This window comes from Xyrauchen texanus, chromosome 16 (assembly GCF_025860055.1).
Source record: "Xyrauchen texanus isolate HMW12.3.18 chromosome 16, RBS_HiC_50CHRs, whole genome shotgun sequence".
NCBI lineage: Eukaryota > Metazoa > Chordata > Actinopteri > Cypriniformes > Catostomidae > Xyrauchen > Xyrauchen texanus.
In genome coordinates, this window is record NC_068291.1 from 23,046,299 (window position 1) to 23,064,975 (window position 18,677).

General features: G+C 47.9%; 1 protein-coding gene across 1 annotated transcript in view; it reads left to right on the forward strand.

Annotated features, from left to right (window-relative positions):
• ush2a (Usher syndrome 2A (autosomal recessive, mild)) overlaps positions 1-18,677 on the forward strand; it is a 350,667-nt gene that overhangs the window by 138,198 nt on the left and 193,792 nt on the right. The window contains exons 31-32 of the mRNA XM_052145082.1: positions 7,064-7,225; positions 18,157-18,316. Coding sequence (XP_052001042.1) covers positions 7,064-7,225; positions 18,157-18,316 — 322 coding nt within the window. The remainder of the gene's footprint in view (positions 1-7,063; positions 7,226-18,156; positions 18,317-18,677) is intronic.

Sequence of the window (18,677 nt, forward strand, 5' to 3'; positions counted from 1 at the left end):
AGCAAAACACAGCGGCGTTGAACGTCCTTCTCAGGACGCGTCTTTTAAAGACGATATTTCCGCCCTGTGTAGTTTCTGGATGTGGTTGATGTCTCCCCACCTCTGACGGTCATAAAAGCTGCCTTGCATTCCTGGGTTGCGATCACACGCAGGCAGCGTTTTTATGAATGGTCTATGTTTTCAGTGCGAGAACATAGCCATGACAGCATTCGTGGTCGTAGGCTTTCTCTTGTAGTGAGAGAAAGCCGCTTCAGCCACCCCGCCTCGCCTCCTTCCCACGGGATTGAGGCAGGCGCGCTGGCGATGAAAGCGATCAGGGGACAATGACGGGCTCCGTTCGCCGGGTGAACCCCTCGAAACCCCCCGCCTCCCGGCACGCTTGCTTGTTTCTGTCCGAGCTCGGGATGAGCATTCTCTCCAATGGGTTATGTTTTCAGTGTGAGAACATAGCCGCGGCAGCGTTGCGATCTCTGCTTTCTCTTGTAGTGAGAGAGCCATCTCAGCCGCCCCGCGCCTCGCCTCCTTCCTACGGGATTGAGGCAGGCGCCGTGGCGATGGAGAACGATCTGGGGAGAATAACGGGACGCTTCGCCGGGTAAATCCCCGAAAACCTCCCGCCTCCCCGGCACGCTTGCCTGCTTCCGAGCTCGGGATTAGTGCGGTCCGCTTAACGGCCTACCGTCCGGTCCCTCGAGCTCCCCAGCATTGGATGATGACATCACCGCTGCATCGGAGAGCGTAACAGCGGCGTCGGATGCGGATAAGTCGCCTGGGCCACCACCTTCGGGTCTCCGCCCAGTCTGAGCCTGACGCAAGAAGGTCTGCTATGCTTCCCCGGGCTTAATTGGTTCCGCAGGCATATGCGCCGCTCACAGCCGCACCCCCCCCGGATTCCTTCCCGGACGTGCATGACGAGCTGAGCAAGCCCAGCTTCCTCGCTCCTCCGCTCTCGCTACCCTCGGTGGTAGAACGGTCCCAGACCGCTCCCCCCTGCACGCCATGGCCCCCTCCTGCAAGTCCACCGGGCCAGGGCACTTCAAAATCTGCACTTGGGTAGTCCTGTTCTTGACGTGCTGCAGGAACTGCACTCGAACAGGCGATGGCCACTCCATGGTCCAGAAACGCAACGATGGACAGGCAGTACGGGAGGCAGACAAAGCACGCTTTCTCAAACGCCCCTGCGGCTTTCAAGAAAGAAAGAAAGTGGTGCTCCGCCTCAACTAACAAGTGAGTGGGCCCAGCTCTCAGCCCCAGCGTTGAGCCCCCCGCAGAAGTTGGATGCCCATCTCTCACGGACCCCCCTGAGGACCCAGAAGGCTCCCAATCGCTCCTGAGATGACAGACCCAGAGAAGACCACTCCATTCCCCGGTGGAGGGCCGGGAGGATAATTGTTTGTTAAATTCGTTATACTCTATAGAACTATTTCCTTGTTGTCTCTGGGGTCACCTGGCCCGCAAATGCCGTTCTCACGGCACTCTGCTTTCAGGCCTCAACAGTCCCGGCTCCATGGACGCGGTGTCCCCGCCTTCAGCCTCACGACTGTTCCCCGGCCGGCCGGTTCAGACGAGTCCAGAGGACGCCAGCATCAGACCTCCTCCTCAGTCACGAACCCGCCCCTGCCGGGTGCGCGGAGCAAGGTAAGTGCTTTGAGTTTATTCTCAGCACCGAGCCTCGGGACGCCACGTTGCCTCCCGACGCCGCGTTACCTGTTCCGCGACCGCTGCGAAGCCCCGCCGGGTACGTCCAAAAAACTCGTCCCCTTGGTGCCCTTAGCACGGAGCTTAGAGGCGTGGCTTTCACTGCCCAACCCGTCACGCTGGCTGCACTGGACCATTCGACTCGGTTACGCAATTCAGTTTGCCAGGTCTCCGCCCCCCTTCGTGGGCGTACTCCGAGTAGCCGGCATACGCATACTCAATTACCTCGATGACTGGCTCATACTGGCTCACTCTCGAGAGTTACTATGCGCACACAGAGACCAGATGCTCAGGCACCTCAGCCGTTTGGGGCTTCAGGTCAACCGGGAAAAGAGCAAGCTCTCCCCGGTCCAGAGCATCTCTTTTCTCGGTCTGGAGTTAGACTCAGTCTCAATGACAGCACGTCTCTCCAACGAGCGAAATGCCTCGCTTCCTTCAAGCCAGGCACCGTGGTCCCGCTAAAACGTTTCCAACAGCTCCTGGGGCATATGGCATCCTCCACGGCGGCCGCGCCACTGGGGTTGATGCATATGAGACCACTTCAGCACTGGCTCGGACTCGAGTCCCGAGGCGAGCATGGCGCGCGGCACGCATAGCGTAAAAGTTACTTCTGCCTGCCGCTAAACCTTCAAACCCTGGACAGACCTCTGCTTTCTAAGGGCAGGTGTACCCTTGCAGCAGGTGTCCCGACGCGTTCTGGTCACAACCGATGCTTCCAAATTGGGTTGGGCGCCGTGTGCAACGGCGCGCAGCCGCAGGCGGTGGAACTGAGGCCGCTGCGCTGGCACATCAACTGCCTAGAGCTGCTGGCTGTTTGTCTGGCCCTGCAGAAGTTTCTCCCGTTAACTTCGGAACAAACACGTCCTAGTCAGGACAGACAGCACCACGGTCGTAGCCTACATAAACCGCCAAGGCGAGTACGCTCCCCACATGTCACAGCTCGCCCGTCGTCTCCTCCTTTGGAGTCAGCAGCGACTGGAGTCACTGCGTGCCACTCACATCCCCGGCAACCTCAATGTGATAGCGGACGCGCTGTCAAGAGAAAGCTTGCCTGGCGGGAGTGGAGGCTCCACCCCAGTCGGTCCAGCTGATTTGGGACCGGTTCGGCAAGGCTCAGGTAGACCTGTTTGCCTCCCAAGAAACCTCCCACTGCCCGCTCTGGTATGCCCGGACAGAGGCTCCCCTCGGGGCAGATGCGCTGGCACACAGCTGGCCCACGGGGCTGCGCAAGCACGCATTTCCCCAGTGAGCCTTCTTGCACAGGTGCTATGCAAGGTCAGGGAGGACGAAGAGCAAGTCACTCTGGTAGCCCCTACTAGGCCTACCCGGACTTGGTTTTCGGACCTCACACTCCTCACGACAGCCCCTCCCTGGCGAATTCCCTGAGGAAGGACCTTCTTTCTCAGGGACGGGGCACGCTCTGGCACCCGCACCCAGACCTCTGGAACCTCCACGTCTGGCCCCTGGACCGGGATCGCGGAAGATCTAGCCGGTCTACCATCTACCATCTCGTAGATACAATCAGCCAAGCCAGAGCCCCTCTACCAGGCATCTTTACGCCCTAAAGTGGCGTCTGTTCATGGACTGGTGTTCTTCCGAGCCGAAGACTCGCAGAAGTGTGCAGTTAGGTCAGTGCTCGTGTTTCTTCAGGAGAGGCTGGAGAGGAGGCTGTCCCCCTCCACCCTCAAGGTGTATGTCGCCGCTATCGTGGCCCACAAATGACACGGTAGACGGAAAGTCTCTTGGTAAGCACGACTTAATCGTCAGGTTCCTAAAAGGTGCCCGGAGGATAGCTCCCTCCCGGCCTAACCTGTTCCCCTCCTGGGATCTCTCGGTCGTCCTTACGGGACTCCAGAGACCCCCCTTCGAGCCGCTTGACTCAGTTGGACTCAGGGCCCTCTCTCTCAAGACCGCCCTGCTGATCACGCTCGCTTCCATCAAGAGGGTCGGGGACCTGCATGCGTTCTCGAGTTCGGTCCGGCAGACACTTTCGTGATCCTAAGACCGCGACTGGGCTATGTGCCCAAGGTTCCTACCACACCCTTCAGGGATCAGGTAGTGAACCTGCAAGCGCTGCCCCGGGAGGAGGCAGATCCAGTCCTTTCACTGCTGTGTCCAGTACATGCCTTACATATCTACCTGGACCGCACACAGAGCACTAGACGCTCTGAGCAGCTCTTCGTCTGCTTTGGGGGACAGTAGAAAGGGATTGCTGTCTCCAAGCAGAGACTCACCCACTGGGTTGTCGACGCCATTTCCCTGGCTTATCACACCCAGGCCGTGCCCCCCCCTTTGCGGGTCCGAGCCCACTCCACCAGGAGTGTTGCGTCCTCATGGGCACTGGCTAGGGGCCCTGCCCTAGCAGACATTTGTAGAGCAGTGGGCTGGGCAAGACCTAACACTTTCGCGAGATTCTACAATCTCCGAGTTGGGTCAGTATCGTCCCGTGTTCTCTCAGGTACCGAGCCCGTAGAACTCGGTGGCACGCTCGCGATCTGACCGGGTGAATCGCTTGCATCTAGCGCCTTCCCGAACCAGGGAAACAGTGCGCCTTCATTCCCAGGAGATCTCAGGTTTGGGACACTGGTTGATTCCTCCCTAGCCCTCGTGGGTCGCAGTTCAGCGGAGGAACTCGCTGACCCAAGCCACTGCGTGGTACCGCAAGCTACCCTGCACTGGTGTAGGTGCTCCACAGGTAAGGCCTCCTTCGGACTCCCCTGTGTGTAACGCCACGGTTCTGTTCCCTCTGGCGAGCGGACTCCGTGCTTCCCTTAGGCAGTCATGGCTGCCTCGGTTGCCGTGCTGTATGTTCCCCCTCTATAGGCTGGATCCACCACCACACCGACTTTTCCACATAGGCCCTAAGTCAGGCCTCTGATGGTTTGGCCAATTAAACTTGCCTCCCTCTCGGGTAGGCGTGGCCTCCTGAGGGTCTTCTCCGCCCTGAATAAGGGCTAAGACCCCCTTCCCTCAATGCGTGTAAGGGCCCGGCCTAAGTTGCTCTATCGCGAGAAACATAGAGAGAAAGAGGCCCGGCCAGGCTTGGCCCGTTCCCAGGTTGGCAGCCAGCACCTTGTTCCCCTTCCGGGTAACGATAAGGAATCCTGATGGCTTAAATGGAGCATTGGGGAAGGGTACGTGCAGCCTGATACAGTTGGTCGATCCTGCATGTAAGAATACCTGCTCGCTCCTGTATCAGCAGTTCACGTACACGGCTCAGCGCGTGGCGCTTTTATAAGTGGACCCCTAGTGTCGCTTCTCTGACACAAGCGTGGAGAGAGCGACAGAAGGAGAATGTCTAGGTTACGTATGTAACCTCCGTTCCCCGATGGAGGAACGAGGCGTTGTGTCTCCCCTGCCACGTCGCTGAGCCGAGCCACTGTTGTGGCGGACCATTTCGGCTCCTCAGAAAAATCCTGAATGAACTCCCGTATTTGCGCCGCTTAAATACCCGTATGTCCGGGGGCGGGACATGCAAATACTGGTTGCCAACTCTCATTGGCCTTTTTTCATAGTCCAGAGGTGAATATCGGCGCTCAAGAGAGACCCCTAGTGTCGCTTCTCTGACACAACGTCTCGTTCCCTCCATCGGGGAACGGAGGTTACATATGTAACCTAGACGTTGTCTGTCTTATTTAAGTCATTTAATAATACAATATGCAATCCCTCATAGCCAGAGCTTGCTTAGAATATCTGAGGAAATCTAAAGAAATAACTTTGTTATTTTTAGTGCTTTCAAAATGTTTAATTGTGATTAATCACATACTTTTTCATAGTTAATCACTTTTGAAAGTGCTGAAATTTTACTCTATATATAATTCTATTCTTGTCAAAATTCAGTTATTTCCTTTTTAGCAAAGAGAGCAAAACATTATGTAACAATATAATGCTTAATTTACATTTTCCAAACAAAGCTTTCCACAGTATAAAGATAGAAATGCACTCAAATAGCACCAATTCATGTAACATTCAATGTTTCCCAAAGTCTAAGTGGAAGGTTGACTAACTGAAATATAGGTTGCATATTCATTTTGGCAGAGCCATACCTGTTGTTCTGCTTAAGCAGAAATTGGCATTTTTCTGTGCAGTCAGAGTCGCTCATAGTATGAGTCCTGTTAAAAACAGCGTGAGAGAGTTTCAAACTTCACCCGACTGATAGACACTTGCACGGAGATGCTCGTCCTTTGCGTGTTTGCTGCAGCTGGATTATAAAATATTGGGTCATGACATAGTGAATCATAATATATATGTGTCACAGTGTGTATCTTATCGTGAAGAAAATCGGCGATATGTAGCACTATTAAGAAGAGAGAGTTTTTTTTTTTTTTTTTTGTGAGTTAAAGATGGATCTAAATGAACAAAAAGGTGAGAGAATGTAGTCTTAGCACATTAGAAAAGGTTTCGACTTCTAGAAAAGGATTTTGTATTTGTCTTTTTTGGTTTGTGTTCCAGTATAGATATCTAAAGCTTACATACATTTACTTTAAGAGCTATACTGCAGAATATTGATATAAATATATGTGCATATATATATATATATATATCACAAAGCCACAGTCATGATTTGTGTGAGCACGTCAATGCCAAAGTCAACCACTGCTTTGATCTCCACATGAAAAGCGCTGCAGACAACGTCTCATTCTGCGTTTTTGTAATTGTTAAGGCTTGCTTTTGTGGTAATTAAATTACGCCTTAGATGCTGCAGAGTACTTACTTTCCATCAGGGCTTGTTTTGTACATACAAATAGCATTAAGAGGTCCTTTCGCATCACTGTTGTGTGTGTGTTGTGTAAATCAGTGTAATATCTCCAGACGGACACATCGCAAAGTTTCCACCCTAGTCCCACCTGTGTTTTTGCTGGTTTATGCCTTATTAACGGTAAATGCATTAATTGGCATAAAGAAAAATTACAGCGTTAAAAATATTATTTTAATTGCATGTGTTAACGAGTTCATTTTGACAGCTCTAGTTGTTTTATTTCTATTTTTGGGCCTTTTGCTTTTTATTAAACAGATACAATAGCATAATTACAAGTTATAGAGAAGAGGAAATTAATGTTGTAGGCAAGAATCAAACACACACTACTACATGATCACCACTAACAACCGTAAATCATCTTGTAATAGAGCATTTTTACCTTTTTTTTATCGTTCATTGCTTTCTTTTGGGTCTTTTCATCATCTTTTTTTAAATAAAAGTGTATCTATGGGAGTCTCCGTTTCCAAAATGTATAATAAATGTTTTTTTAAGCTTATTAATGAAATGTCTTTATATTGTTGTTTAACTAGATCTTGCTACTCACTATATAGTTTATCTAAATAATCTGACAAATTGATCATTTTTATACTTCTCCATTTGTAATAGCTCCTGAGGAGGTTTTACCACCTGTTGCGATTTCATACCCCAACTCTCTGTCTGTGCATTGGGACCCTCCTCCCAAACCTAATGGTATCATCACCCAGTACATCCTTTACAAAGACAATGCTGTTGTGTACCAAGGAAACAGCACAGGTTTCAATATCACAGGTAAGCAAGACTTGAAATGCTAGACTTGCTATTGCAAGTATCAATTGCTTAAATGGAAAGTGTCCAGTCAGGGTCATGTATGCTTTGACTAAATCTGTGACCCTTCATTCATTGAGGCCTTGCGACATGCAAAATTCAGTGGCACACTACATTTACTAACTCTCCTGCTCCACTGTATCCATGTTTACACATTAAATGCAAGAATACAAAAAGAAAACAAATATAACAGAATGATTAGCGTTTGAAAGAGGAAAGAGAAACCCAAACCTGCCCATGGGTTGTTTCTTTGAACTGCGATAAACTGTCATAATATAAGGATGAAAAGTGGAGCCAGACGGTGCAGCTCTTTGAGACAGCTGAATATATTTGATGATACGGGCTCCCTACGCTTTGAAATATCAATACACGCAAGAGTCAGACTGAAACTGCCCTGATACTGAGTGAACGTTAACCTGCTGTCAGTTAAGACTTATAGATTCTTTAGCACAGAAGCGCACAGTGTTTATAGCTTGAATTTTAAGAGAGCCATATTTTACACTTGTGTAATATTTAGTTTATTTTAACCAGTGATGCACCTAAAAACATTGCAACGTATATGTAGCTGGCAATGGCAATGTTGGAAGATGCAAACGAATACATTGATTAAGCAGAACCCATGTGTTTATTTTACAAACGTGATGTCCAAAAAACCATAACTCCAAACGTGAACAAAACAAAAACATGAACTTGACTAAACTAGACCAGAACAAAACATAAACTTGACTTGACTATGTACTTGGCATGAACAATAACACGATGTTACACAAACAATACCTGACCAAGGACAATGGAAAACATGAAGGCTTAAATGATTGACATGGGAGAACACATGACAAGGATAACCAAGACTAAACTATAAACAAGATAACAAGACTAAATAAACTTTAACCAATAAAAAAGTCAAGACTACTAACAAAGTAATCAAACAATGAACCAATGAAAACAAGACACATGAAAATGGAGGGAAACAGGAAGATCACATGACAAGGAAACAGGAACAAAACATGACATTAACTTTTCCAAATAAGAGACATGAAACCATGAACCAGCAGAATAAACATATCCCCCCTCTAAGGGGCGGCTCCTGATGCCCCAACACGTAAAAAAACACACGTAAAACATGACTAAAGTCCAGAGTTCTGTAGGGAGCTGGCGGGACTGGGGGAGCATGGAGCTGACTCTGGCTCGGCTGCGACGTGGCATGGAGCTGACTCTGGCTCAGCTGCGATCTGGCATGGAGCTGATTCTGGCTCGGCTGCGACGTGGCAGGGAGCGGACTCTGGCTCGGCTGCCATGACGTTGGGCAAGGTCTTGAATGGTGGAGCCGTGGATAACTGTGAAATGACCTCTGTGGTCGTGTACATGGGCAGAGACTCGGAGATGGTCTCTGTGGTCGTGAACATGGGTAGAGTCTCTGGAGCGACCTCTGTGGTCGTGGACATGGACTGAATCTCGGGAGCGACCTCTGTGGTCGCAGGCATGGACTGAGACGAAATCCCTTCTCCTCCTCCTCCTCCGTGAGGACGAAGTTGGCGGTGCAGGCTTTGGGACAGACGAGGCTGGCAACGTTGACTCGTTGGCCAAGGCAGGCATGGGCTCATTGGTAATGACTTGGGATGCCGGCTTTGCAGCCATGACGTGAAACTCTGGCTCGACGGCGGCCATGACGTGGAACTCTGGCTCGGTGTCCGCCTCCCCCACAGTGAACGTGGAAACAGTGATCTGTAGGGCAAGGTCGATATATTGAGCCAGGTTGAGGGGACTGCAACCGCCAGGCATCAAAGTGGAGATTGGCTCACTTAGTCCAAAGCAAAACATTTCTTTGAGGGCACCTCATTTATGTCCACTTGGTCTGCCAGAGCACAAAAATCCTCCACGTAATTCTCCAGGGGTTGATTCCCCTGACGAAGATGCAGGAGCCAAACTGCTGGGTCCTTAATGGGGGGGTCAGGTATTCTGTAACGTATGTAGCTGGCAATGGCAATGTTGAAGATGCAAACGAAGACGATTATTAATCAGAACCCATGTGCAGTTTATTTTACAAATGTGATGTCCAAAAAACCATAACTCCAAACTAGACCAGAACAAAACATAAACACAAACATGAACTTGACTTGACTTGACTTGAACAATAACATGACGTTACACAAACAATACCTGACCAAGGACAATGGAAAACAAGAAGGCTTAAATGCTTGACATGGGAGAACACACGACAAGGATAACCAATCACAAAACTAAACTATAAACAAGATAACAAGACTAAATAAAAAAATAAAAAGACAAGATTAATAACAAAGTAATCAAACAATGAACCAATGAAAACAAGAAACATGAACATGGAGGGAAACAGGAAGATCACATGATAAGGAAACAGGAACAAATCATGGCATGAACTTTTCAAAATAAGAGACATGAAAAACAGGAACCAACAGAATAAACATGACAAACAAGTCTTAATAAAATAATTTAGATGTCTCCTAAATAATTACATTTTACAGGACAGTTTTACACCTCTCTTTGAATTTTTTCAATGAGTTAAAATTATCCCATATTTATATACAAAGTCAATAATAATGTAAGTAAGCCATTTGTAGTTTGAATTTACCTAAAAGTGTAAATAATGTGACACTGTGGCACTTTCAGTATGTTCTTATCTTTGTCTGAGCGATCCGACCATCCAAAAACAGCAACATTGGCTCAAACATCAGTGTGAGTTTAGGGCAGAAATTTTGTCTCACCAACTGTGAGTTTGGACTATCTGTACAAACAATATAAGATGAGGGGAGTTTTCTGGAAAGAATGATCTCATAATGAACTCGGAAACAGAAAATTGACTTTTCTTTAGCTAAAATCAGTCCATGCTTACCGAAATTAAAATACTGCCCCAGTGGCCAAAGCAGTAAGTGTTGTTGGGCGTATGAACATGGGTGAGCTCCATTTTCCTGGTGAAATGTCCATGGAGGGGCGCCAAAAGCGATTTGTGAAACAAGTTGTTTTCAGCTGTACAGGATGTAATAAGAGAAATGCATATTTTACAAACTGATTTCCCTAACCCAACACCCAAACCTCGTCACAAGTGCTCGTCACTGATTATGCGAACCCGATTACTTTCTGGTTTCAACACATGTTCCAAACCCATTCCTTCCCATGCTGCTGAAGCAACCCATTTGCGGTTGCGCTGCAGGGGAAGGTAAACGTAATGGCAGCCGTCTGATAGATAGCTGTGCAATGTGTATAGATCTCTATAGGGGACTCCTCCGCCCCTGGCAGCGGCCCTGACCGCTCCAGGCGGTCAGTTAGGGGCCCCTTCTCCCCTTGCGGTCGGCGGCCGTCCTCCGCTTCCAGGTGGCCGGGCTCCTCGTCCCCCGGCAGATGGCCTTGGCTGCTCCGTTGGGGTGCTCCAATGGAAAGGAGGAGGCGAAAACCGGCTTGACAATGTAAATAATATTTTAATGTCCGTAAACGATCTCTCTCGCCCGCACCATCCTCCGCAGTCGATCTTTATCCCTCTCGAAGGCTTGATTAGCCTGATAAGGGACCGGGTGTGTAGAAGCACGACTCGGCCCCGCCCTCCGCCCTGCCACACTTCCTTTAAAGGAATAGTTCACCCAAAAATTTTAATTCTCTCATCATTTACTCAATGCAATGAATGGGTACCAACATTTTTAAGCTTCAAAAAGCACTTAAATGCAGCATAAAAAGAATCCATAAGACTCCAGTGGTTAAATCCATCTTGTGCGTGAGAAACAGATCAATAATGATGTCTTTTTTAAATGATACATTTTCCTTCCTGCCCAGTAGGTGGTGATATGCACTAAGAATGTGTGAAAGTGGAGATTTATAGTAAAAAATTACTTAAATATTTATCTGTTTCTCACACGCACTTATCATCTTGCTTCTGAAGATATGGATTTAACCACTGGAGTCTTATGGATTACCTTCATGCTGCATTTAAGTGCTTTTTGGAGCTTCAACGTTTTGGTACCCATTCACTTGCAATGTTAATACCAACAGAGCTAAGATATTATTTTAAAAATCTTCACTCATGTTCAGCAGAAGAAAGGAAGTCATACATATCTGGGATGGCCTGAGGGGAGTAAGTGAAGTTAATACAAATTTTTGGGTGAAATATCCCTTTAAGAATTTTATATGTAAATAGCCCCTTTTGTGATTGGCTAACATCTTGCCTACTTCCTAGTGTTGTTAATCACTGCATGCCAAGTTGTGGGATATTGAATAGATGTAGATTTGAAAATGCAGGCAATGTCATATATATTATTATATTTAATACATAAAACTGTGACTTGGTGGTAGCAGTGACCAGAAATGAACTGGGGAAATGGCTGTCCATGTTCCTTTTGATTTAATAAAATTCTGCGACTGAATAGGTGGAGAAGATGCTTGCCTCTAAAGAGCGCCACTGGTATTGCTGTATTTCATCTTGCCAGTGGAGACAAGGCCAACAGCCAGTCATTGTTTGTTTTTGTTTTGTTTTTTCTAATCCCTGTTTGCTCTTTCTGCCGGTAGCAGCAGCCCCTGCTCCTGGCTGTAATGCACGAGCATTGTGAGATGTTTTATTAAAAGGCTCCAATGCTCCAGCCACCATTTAACCCGGGGTGAGAGGCATGCCTAAATGATATGAAGCCCCCAAAAGGCCAATTTACACTCTGGACAGGTATATTTTCTCTGAGATGAATCATTCAGAATGTCAGCCCCCTCCTCCTAGCACTCACACACATACTTGAACTTCTGGATTGAAAGGAAGCAGCGAATAAACCTAACATAAATAAACATATTTCTTGGTCATATAGGAAGATTTAAATCAGTAAGATTCAATTCAGGCTATAGATTTGAAAGTATTTTACTATATATTATAAAATCTGGTAACATGAGACAGTTCCACTAAATAGAGTGTTATCATTGCATACTTAAATGGCTGGAATGTATTAACCCTTTACTTTACTAACCCTACAACTTTTATGTTGTAACTGGGTCTGACATAGAGCCATGACTATGATTGTATTTTTACAGTATACAGTAAACTCAGCCAGTGTTTGAGAGTCTGGTTTCCCAGTGCAAATTATTTACAAATTATTCTAGCCATGTGGAAGTTGATATATTTTACAATTCCCAGTTTTATGCAACAATGCTCCTTTTTAGGTATGTAATGCTGTATGCTGTGCACTACTTTTTTGCTTTTGGTATGCCTTATATATAGGCTGTATGTAGTCTCTAGGCTATATACAGTATTGTTGATTGTGTTCCAACTGTTTAGATTTATTGTTGTTTAATTTAAAAATGTTTTTAACAAATGTCACTTGTGGAACACTATCCTATTCCTTTATTTGCTCTGTAGGAGAGTAACTACAAAAACAATCCCTGACATGACTTGACATTAACCTTCTTACCACAGTTGGCCAGTGGGTAAAACCTTCAAAGCTCAAAAAAAATAAATAATAAAAGAGAGAGAGAAATCAGATTGGAACATAAGAGTTCCATTTTTTTGATCTGTTTGGTCTTTTTTTATTTCTTTTTGTTTGATCTGATTTAACACTAGTGATAGTATTTTTGTCTGATTCAATTTAGTAGTCTTCACATTTTACTACTAATAGTGCAGGGTAGAATAGCCATCAGTGTAACGTAATGTGTGTAATGTAATTTTTAAATAGTTTGTTACTGTAATCTAATTGCTCTTTTGACTTATTACAATTACATTATTTGTGTTACACATATAAATAAAATAATCATGTGTACCTGGAATGCATTTAAAGCATGTATTACACTGTGGAGGCCACCTTATACTGACCCCTCCGCTCGTCCGCTCTCACTACCCTGGACGGCAGGGGCGGCCCACGGGTACACGGTAGTCCCCCAGGTGGATAGGGCGGTTGCGATCCACCTGTGTCCCGAGAATGCCGCCAACTGGCTGGAATGCCCGGTACTCCCCTCCAGACCCTGTATGATGACGTCATCATTGACCTCCAAAGCCTATAGTGCCACCGGACAGGCCGCCTCCACCCTGCATGCCATGGCTCTCCTGCAGGTCCATCAAGCCAAGGCACTTAAAGATCTGCACCTGGGTAGTCCTGACCCCGACGTGCTGCAGGAACTGTGCTCTGCCACCGACCTAGCTCTCAGAGCCACGAAGGTCACAGCGCAGGCACTCGGGTGGGCGATGGCAACCCTCGTGGTCCAGGAGCGCCACCTCTGGCTGAACATGGTCGAGATGTGCGACGTTGACAAGTCACAATTTTTCAACACCCCTGTCTCCCAGCTTGGCCTCATTGGCGACACCGTCGATGACTTCGCCCAGCAGTTCTCGGCGGTGAAGAAGCAGATGGAGGCGATTTCTCACATCATGCAGAGATCATGCTTACGAGCAGAGATCATGACCCTGCTCCTCAAGGATGCAATAGCACGCCCCCAACGCCTGCTCGCGGAGGGCATCCACCTGCGACCAAACAACAGGTAGCTCCACCTCTACCTGGGCCCAGCTCTCAGCCCCAGCGTCGAGCACCTCGTAGGTGGCGTACTCCCCCCATCTCCAGGACCCCTTCCAGGACCAAGAAAGCCCTGAAGCGCTCCTGAGATGGGCAACCCAGGCAGTCTGATGTTTGCTCCGGAGCTGGTACCAAGGCCACTCCGTCCCCCGGTGGAGGGCCGGGAGGAGAATCTTTGTTTGCATTACTTTCATTTGCCGCACTGCCTTCGGGCTGCGGTACCCACATTCTCAATACAAGAGCGATTTCCTCACTCCCTGGGTCATCCAGCTGGTGCGCACCATTCTCACGGCACTCCGGCCCCAAAACACTACAGTCACGGCTCCCCGGACACAATTCCCTCGCCTCCAGCCCTGCGACTACTCAGCCCCGGCAGGCCAGCGCTGACAAGTTCTGAAGACGCCTCCCTAGGACCTCTTCCTCAGTCTCTAACCCGCCCCCTGCCGGGTGCGTGGAGCAAGGTAAGTGCTATTACATGCTCCCCCCGCCGCGTAGGCCCACCCGGTACGTCAAAATTGATCGTCCCTTTAGTGCCCCTCGCACGGAGCTTGGATGCGTGGCTTTCACTTCCCAATCCATCACGCTGGCTGGCCAAGACCATCCGACTCGGCTACAGGATTCAGTTCGACCAGCTCCCGCCTCGTTCAGCGTTGTTCGCTCCACTTCCGTCCGCGGCGAGAAAGTTCTCACGGAGAAACAGATTCTTACCTGCGTTCTACAGCTATATTGGTTTGCGGCGGTAGACCTGAAGGACGCGTACTTCCACATCTCCATTCTGCCTCGACCCTGACCCTTCTTACGGTTCACGTTCCACTGCCAGGCGTATCAGTACAAGGTCCTCCCTTTCGGCCTGTCCCTGTCCCCTCGCGTCTTCACGAAGATCGCAGAGACAGCTCTTGCCCCGCTAAGGGAAGTGGGCATCTGCATACTCAACTACCTCGATGACTGGCTCATCCTGGCTCACTCTCGAGAGTTACTGTGCGCTCACAGGGACCAGGTGCTCAGGCACCTTCGCCGTCTAGGGCTTCAGGTCAACTGGGAAAAAAGCAAGCTCGTCCCGGTTCAGAGCTTCCCTTTTCTTGGCATGGAGTTAGACTCAGTCTCAATGACAGCATGTCTCACCAACGAGCACGCTCAGTCAGTGCTCAGGTTCCTCGCCCTCTTCGAGCCTGGCACAGCGGATTCCTCTAAAACAATTCCAGAGGCTCCTGGGGTTGATCCATATGAGATCGCTTCAGCACTGGCCACAGACTCGAGTCCCGAGATGGGCGCCACAGCATATACCGTGTGACAATCACCCCTTCTTGCTATCAGACTTTCAACCCTTGGACAGACCTCTGTTTTCTGTGGACCAGAGTCCCCTTGCAGCAGGTGTGCAGACGTGTCGGGGTAACCACAGATGCCTCTCGACAGGGTTAGGGTGCCGTGTGCAACGGGCACGCTGCCACTGGCCCCTGGAAAGGACCCCGTCAGCATTGGCACATCAACTGCCTAGAGCTGTTGGCTGTATCTCTTGCCCTACGGAGGTTTCTCCCATTTCTCCCATTCAAACAGCACCGCGACGGTAGCGTACATAAATTGCCAAGGCGGCGTACACTCTCGTCATATGTCACAACTCGCCCGCCATCTCCTCCTTTGGAGTCAGCTGCGACTCAGGTCGCTGTGCGCCACTCACATCCCTGGCGACCGCAACACAATGGCGGACGTGCTATCGCGGCAGGTTTCGCCCATCGGTGATCCAGCTGATATGGGACCAATTCGGCAAGGCACAGATAGATCTCTTTGCCTCCCAAGACACCTCCCATTCCCTGCTCTGGTACCCTGACAGGAGCTCCTCTCGGGACAGATGCGCTGGCACACAGCTGGCACCCAAGTACACATTTCCCCCAGTGAGACTTCTTGCACCGGTGCTGTGCAAGTTCAGGGAGGATGAGGAACAGGTCATCCTGGTGACCCCTTACTGGCCCACCCGGGCCTGTTTCCCTCTCCCTGAAGATGGCCCTCCTGATCGCTTTAGCCTCCATCAAGAGGGTTGGGGACCTGCAAGCGTTCTCTGTCAGCGACACCTGCCTGGAGTCACATTCTCACGTTATCCTGAGGCCGCGACCGGGCTGCTTGCCCAAGGTTCCTACGACCCCTTTCAGGGACCAGGGTGTGAACCTGCAAGCGCTGCCCGGGGAGGAGACAGACCAAGCCCTTTCGTTTCTGTGTCCGGTATGTGCCTTGCGTATCTTTTTGGACCGCACGCAGAGCTTTAGATGTTCTGAGCAGCTCTTTGTCTGCTTCGGTGGACGGCGGTAAGGGAACGCCGTCTCCAAACAGAGGTTCGCTGTCGGAGGAACCGCGTTTCTCTCGGGCAGCCCTGCTGCCCTGGTCGCCGTGCTTGTAGACTCCCCCCTCATAAGACTGGACCTACCACCACGCCATTTCCCACATATGGCTTCACAACCCTCGTGGTGTACTTGCCGCATGTTACCTCCCCCTAGACTGGGCAGGATGTGGCATCCGCAGGGTCTTTTCCCCCTGAAAGAATAGGACCGGGAAAGACCGCCTTCCCTGATGCATTTCATAGCGTTAAGATAGCACCAGACGTTTCACGTCCTTTGTGAGAGACATAGTGAGAAAGAAGGCTGCGGCTGCTGGGCTTGCTCTCGTGCAAGTCATGTAGCACCTGTTCCTCCCTCAGTGGTGCGGGGAACCTTAGGTCTGTATGTGACATCTCTTTGGGGGCGATGAGGAGGGCTACGTGCAGCCGACACAGGTGCCTCTAGCACGCAGTAGCCTGCTTGCACCTGTATCGACAGTTTACGTAACACGGTCAGTGCGTGCCGTTTTTATATGGGACCCCTAATGAGGAAGTGTATGGGAAGTAATGAGAAGTGTAATCTGATTACATTTTTATAGAAGCAGTTAATAATCTGTAGTGCATTACTTTTTTTGTAATTTACCCAGCACTTCTTTTATGTGTAGACTAATTTTTCAAACAACTTGAATGTTTCATGGATTTTATATAATATTTCTTGTTGTTCAAGTAAAAATCAATTGTGCTCTTATAACAGTAACAACAAATCAGTGAGAACACAAACCTTTATTCCAAAACCAGATTGAAAATTATAGCTTGCCTTAGAGTAATCATTGGGGTGTCATTGCATCGGCATATAATTTTATTGCAGCAACCAACCACAGTTGATCAGTTCTTCTCATCAAAACATGACATGTTTTGTCTATTTTGACATGAGTCTATTATCATTCTGTTTCCCATTTCATTGCTGGTCTCATGCAAGCACACATAAACAAAGGTCACTCTAAATCCAGAGTCTTCAGTCCAGGCTCAGGGTGCAATACCTAAGCACACATCAAATTAAGTCTTGTGTAAGGAGACATAAAACCTTCAGTCACCACAACAGGGTCTCCATTTACAACTGAGAGTGATATCCTTCCCTCTGAACAACCTGAGCTTCCCTCTGAAATGACTAAAGATATGCCTGACTACATATGTATTACAACACAAGCTAAATCAGAAAATACACTGAAGGCTTTGAGGGGCATTTCTCAAAAAAAAAAAGCATTTTGAGGCAGGATTTTATTTTCAGTCTGCTCAGTTGGGTATCCCATATTTATTGTGAGCCGTTGTAAAGGCAGAGGTCTGATGTGATAAGAAGCTATGTTTCCTCCCCTTCGTCCACGCCACGCTCAAACCCAGGGATTCCAATTTCCTTCAGGATATCTTAGCTCAGCTTCAACGCTGCCCCCGCTGTGATTTTGGAATCTCGCACCTTTGTTTGTTTATCCATCCCAGACAGTAAACTGCTCTCAGGCGCTTCAAGGAGAGAGCCTCCTTCCCATCAAGAGGAGCTTTTGAAACACGCTGCTCTCAGCCAGTGTTTGAGAGTCTGGTTTCCTTGTGCAAATTATTTACAAATTATTCTAGCCATGTGGAAGTTGATGTGTGTGTTTGTGCATGTGCTAGTGTGTGTGTCTTTTGAGATCATGGAGAATAATGTAGCCAGGAGCTTGCTATTCATCACAACAACAGCATAAAGAAGCCAAGCATGCAAAAACACTACAATATGACAGATTCACTTAAAGTGGGTGGTCTCTGTAGGTTTATAAGTAATGGAAATAGAAAGGCTAGTTACATAATTACAGATTTTTGCATAAAAATAGCAAGCTCTTGTGCTTTCTGTTGCTTTTCATTTCAAACAGTACTGCCTTTGTAATTACAGAACTTGGCAGTTAAGACTTTTGAGGTCAATATTAATATAATCGTTGAAATTATGACCAAATCAAACTTTTCTGCATTTTCTTCTGAAAACATTAATTACTGCTGTTAAATTGCAATATATGTTTTTTCTTGAGTGTAACTGATCAATGATCTTTTATTTTAAGGTGTTGGTGTGTTCACTCCTCATAAATTGCTGTTGAGTGCCTGCACTGAGGCAGGCTGTACCAACAGTTCCCAGATCACCCTGTTTACGGGCCAGCTGCCTCCTACTCATGTAGAGCCCCCTATCCTGACTGTACTGGGTGCACGCAGTATCCACATCCAGTAAGTATAAGAAATATTTATAGATTCATTATATATTTTTATTTTAATTTTAAATGTAAATTAAAAAAGCTCAAATGTTATCCCTGATATATAAACCTACCTAGTGCTAAGTTGACCTCTATGGGTGTTGTACAATGATATACACTGTATTTAGGGTAATGAGTAGTTTGCGCCACAGCTACTATATTTGACATATTAGCATGGCTAGAATGCTGTATTTATCTGTTTTTTTAATTAGCAATATTTACTCTCTGCACTGTCTATAATTACATGATGTTTCAGTTGTGTTTGCATTTTCTAAGAAACTTTTAAGCAATGTTTTTTCTTAGGATTACTACTTCATAATGTGATGATTAATAGA